Here is a 4163-nt window from a genome sequence, read left to right as displayed (position 1 = left end):
TTATTTATACATTTAAAAGCGTGCGTAAAAATTAACTGCAGCTGCAACAAGAGCAGAGCACGTGCCGACAGCAGCTGCCCAACCCCGAAACAGAGCCTAGCAACCACAACAACAACCAGGAGACCCAATCGGAACTCTCTGCGTTTCATTTATTAATGCGAATTGGATTTGTTTAGCCAGCCCAAAGTTGTCCATGTATTGGCAAAAGTAGAAACAGCAAGCAGCAGCAGCGCAGCCCCAGTGCCAGGTGAGTTATAATAGAGCATTGTTCTGGGCTTTCAAGTTCTCTCTTCTCCCGTGTCTCTCCCCCGTGTTTTTTTTTGCGTAAGTTCAGGTCTGTTGCAAACTGTGTCAACTAATTATGGAGCGAAGCGCATGATTGCGAGCCGTTTATAATAATCTAAAGAGGTTCGCTGCGGGCCGATTCAGCGCTGACTTGCTCACTGCCGCCTGCCTGTCACTACACCGCTGCCTTATCAGCGTTTATCTGGTCTTTTGCCCTTTGCCCTGCGCGTTTTTCTTCATTTTCTGTTTTTTTGTTGTTCTTTTTTTTTGCAAGCCTGCACATTTGAGCGAATGAGTGTCTAAAAATCGAAATCTAAAGCGAACCGTTCCGTCGACAACAGGTTCCGTACGATCGCACCGTCAGGCCACCAGCCTTGCACTCGGTAGTGTTTTGGTGGAGCCCGAGACCGAGCCCGTGTATCGTGGCGTAGCTGTTGAAATCTACACGTTTGTTTGCGCAGAGCTTATACGGGTCGTATCATTACTGTGATATGCTAATCTCAATGCCCACGCGTATCTGACTGAAGTTGACGGCCCAGTCGGCCAGTTTCGTAATTCGTAATTAACAATCTACCTCTCCTCTATATATCTCTCCCCTCCCGCTCCCGCTGCCGCTTCAACGCTCCATTTGTGTGCCTTGGCTTGGCCGCTCTTCCACACTACACAGATACTCAGCGTCGACATAGACGTATTGTAAATCGATAAGCCAGCCGGCCCCCAAGATACACCCACGCGGGCACACAGACGGACACAGAATGGGCCAAACACTGTCCGAGCCGGTAACTGCCAAGGAGTCGTCGTACTGCCAGAACTCTGTGTTCCGTGTCGGCTCAAGCTGCATGCAAGGATGGCGCATCAACATGGAGGACTCGCACACACACATTCTCTCGCTGCCGGATGATCCCGGAGCGGCCTTCTTTGCCGTCTACGATGGCCATGGCGGTGCCACAGTTGCCCAATATGCGGGCAAGCATCTGCACAAGTTCGTGTTGAAGCGGCCCGAGTACAACGACAACGACATCGAGCGGGCACTGCAGCAGGTGAGCGTCGCTGGGATTGATTACTCACTGCCACTCAGAGGTGACAATGCTAATAACGAGAATCGTCATGATGATGCAATTCTAGGGCTTTCTGGACATTGACTATGAAATGCTGCACAATGAGTCATGGGGCGATCAGATGGCTGGCTCTACAGCCGTCGTCGTTCTCGTGAAGGATAGCAAACTGTATTGCGCCAATGCTGGGGACTCGCGTGCGATTGCCTGCGTAAATGGCCAGCTGGAGATACTCTCCATGGACCACAAGCCCAACAACGAGGGGGAGTCGAAGCGCATCATCGAGGGCGGCGGTTGGGTCGAGTTCAACCGTGTTAATGGCAATCTGGCACTTTCCCGGGCGCTCGGTGACTTTGTCTTCAAGCGTTCGAACAAAAAGCCGGAAGATCAAATCGTCACAGGTGAGAAACGAACAATTAAGTTGCTGGTCTCATTGTTCTCATAATCCATTATCACCTTGCGTTTTCGTTGTTCTTGCTGCGCCTACCGCCTACAGCCTACCCGGACGTGGAGACACGGAAAATCATGGAAGATTGGGAATTTATCGTACTGGCCTGCGATGGCATTTGGGATGTGATGAGCAATGCGGAAGTGCTTGAGTTCTGCCGCACACGCATCGGCATGGGCATGTACCCGGAGGAGATATGCGAGGAACTGATGAACCATTGCCTGGCCCCCGACTGCCAAATGGGCGGACTCGGTGGGGACAACATGACCGTCGTCCTGGTCTGCCTGCTGCACGATAAACCCTACAGCGATTTAATTGCCCGCTGTCGGAATAGCAATAAAACGGCCATGGAGCAAGATGCCGCCGGCACGGCAACAAAGACTGCACAGTCCAATGATAACATGGCCGAGACACAGACCTCGAGCCCCACTACCACAAACACAACCACAATCAGTCCCAATTCCAGCCTGATCACGCCCACTGAGGCGACCAACAGTTCCGATGAGCAGAAGAAAGTGGAGAAGGAGGCGCAAGATCCGCTGCTGGCAGCATCCGAGATGCAGTTAAACTATATCTACTAGTGCGCCTTATAATTAATTAGGGTATCCTCGAAATACCGCTTAGGTCAACTCTTTATACTTACAAGTGTTCTTGGTTAAGTTTTATAGACACAAGAGACACACACACACCACATGCCACACACACGCAAACAATCCTTACCAAAATGTTTAGCTCCCACGAATAATTTTTGTTTTATTTAGTTTATCCCCGCGTGCCCCCTGCCCCTTATCGATGTGTGTATGTATAATATGTATATGATATGTACGATTATATATACATTTGAATTACTATGTTTTGTGATGCCCAAGCAGAATGGAGAAAAAAAATTGTATTACTCGTTTAGTATTTATGTACCTAAAACTATACTTGTCAGAGTTTCGGGATTGATCTTTATAAGGAGAATGTTTTTTACCCAAAGGAGAAGGAAAAGGAAGACAATGAGTTTTTGAAATTGAAAAATAAAGCAAAATGTTTTGTAGTGCCCATAAAAAGTGTTTAAAAATTGTTTTATATTTCGTTTTTAGTCGCGACTGAAGCTGGATCTCCATCGAAATGATTTCACCACACTTGGCAGCACTGATTTCGATTAAAGGAATCGATAGTTTGGTTTGTGTGACCCTGTATGGCCTGCTACTCGTTGGATGCAATATTTTGGCCTGTTGTTTACATCTTCACCTGCATCAAGCAGCATTGATTTCAATGTGGAACTCCGGATAACCTATTTCGAGTGGTAAATCCCTACCATATCCACTCGTTTGTGGCCAAAAACATCCGTGTTCCCCCGTTAAGCAATAACTTGGACTGTTTTGTACAGCTTTTCTTGCTGGTTATCGCTCGCTTTATTGTTTGACATGTTTTTTTGTGTTTTTTTTTTTTTCTTTCTGCTATCTACATTTAATCTACATTTACGCCCGCTTGTTGTTCTCTCCTTGTTCTTTTCTTTTATTATTTGATTTTCTTTTCGTTTATATGATACATACAATAAAATAAAATAATCGTGTGTATGGTGTGTTGTGTGTGTGTGTTCTGTGTTCTCTGGTCATGAAATGTTTTCCCTCTCTCTGTATTTGTGTTTTACTTTTTAGCTCGTAAGTATAAATTTTATTTAAACTTTTTGCTATATTTTCATTACGAGTACAGGTTTTCGTTTTCGTCATCAACATCACCATTATCATCATCGTGTGTGTGATTTTTACGTACAAATTGTTCACTCTTAACCATATATCTATATATATATATATAGGGGAAATGAATTACGCCTTTTCGTGTTTTGGTTGTTTCTCAGTGTTTGTATTTTTTTCGATTTTTCGTTTTTTGTTGCTCTGTTTTATTATAATATTTGTTTATTATTTTATTCATATGTATGCCTTATTACACACACTCAATTATGCATTAACTCTGTTGGTTGGGTTGGGTTGGGTTGGGTTGTTGTGTGGCTTACGCTGCTGCATTGAGGGGGTGGGGGATATTGTATGATTTTATAGTTAGTTTATAGTTTTAATCATATGCAATTTTATAAACCATTTTGTTTTCTTGTCGCTTTACAGTTATCAATTTCGGTACAATTACAGTTGATTACACATATTCTTTTCGTAAGTATATATATATATTTTTTTTATATATGCATTACTCATATTACATATTTGCATTTTTGTTTTTCTTTTGTTTAACAGACAGGTTGTTGCTGATTTTGTTGTTCTTTGTTGTTGTTGCTGTAGCTTTTTTCTAGTGATAACAATGTGCGTAAGCATTCATCTGTTTAGCTTTCATTTTTGCAGCTTATGGGGTAGTACATAAAAGCAGGGAACTAACCC

The 4163-nt window shown here is 43.9% G+C and overlaps 1 protein-coding gene across 1 annotated transcript; it reads left to right on the top strand.

Annotated features, from left to right (window-relative positions):
- On the top strand, positions 1-2840 carry LOC117894224 (probable protein phosphatase 2C T23F11.1). The gene is made up of 4 exons (XM_034801140.1): positions 1-247; positions 953-1325; positions 1411-1741; positions 1837-2840. The coding sequence occupies exons 2-4, from the start codon at positions 1041-1043 to the stop codon at positions 2367-2369; spliced, it is 1149 nt and encodes a 382-aa protein (XP_034657031.1). The 5' UTR covers positions 1-247; positions 953-1040; the 3' UTR covers positions 2370-2840.
- Positions 2841-4163: the final 1323 nt, after the last annotated feature.

Source organism: Drosophila subobscura, chromosome J, assembly GCF_008121235.1.
Source record: "Drosophila subobscura isolate 14011-0131.10 chromosome J, UCBerk_Dsub_1.0, whole genome shotgun sequence".
NCBI classification, from domain to species: domain Eukaryota; kingdom Metazoa; phylum Arthropoda; class Insecta; order Diptera; family Drosophilidae; genus Drosophila; species Drosophila subobscura.
This window is presented reverse-complemented; position numbering and strand designations above follow the sequence as displayed.

Coding starts and splice junctions, on each gene's coding strand:
- LOC117894224 (XM_034801140.1), top strand. CDS start 1,041: ATGGGCCAAACACTGTCCGAGCCGGTAACTGCCAAGGAGTCGTCGTAC. Junction 1,326..1,410: donor TCGAGCGGGCACTGCAGCAG/GTGAGCGTCGCT, acceptor ATGCAATTCTAG/GGCTTTCTGGACATTGACTA. Junction 1,742..1,836: donor GGAAGATCAAATCGTCACAG/GTGAGAAACGAA, acceptor TACCGCCTACAG/CCTACCCGGACGTGGAGACA.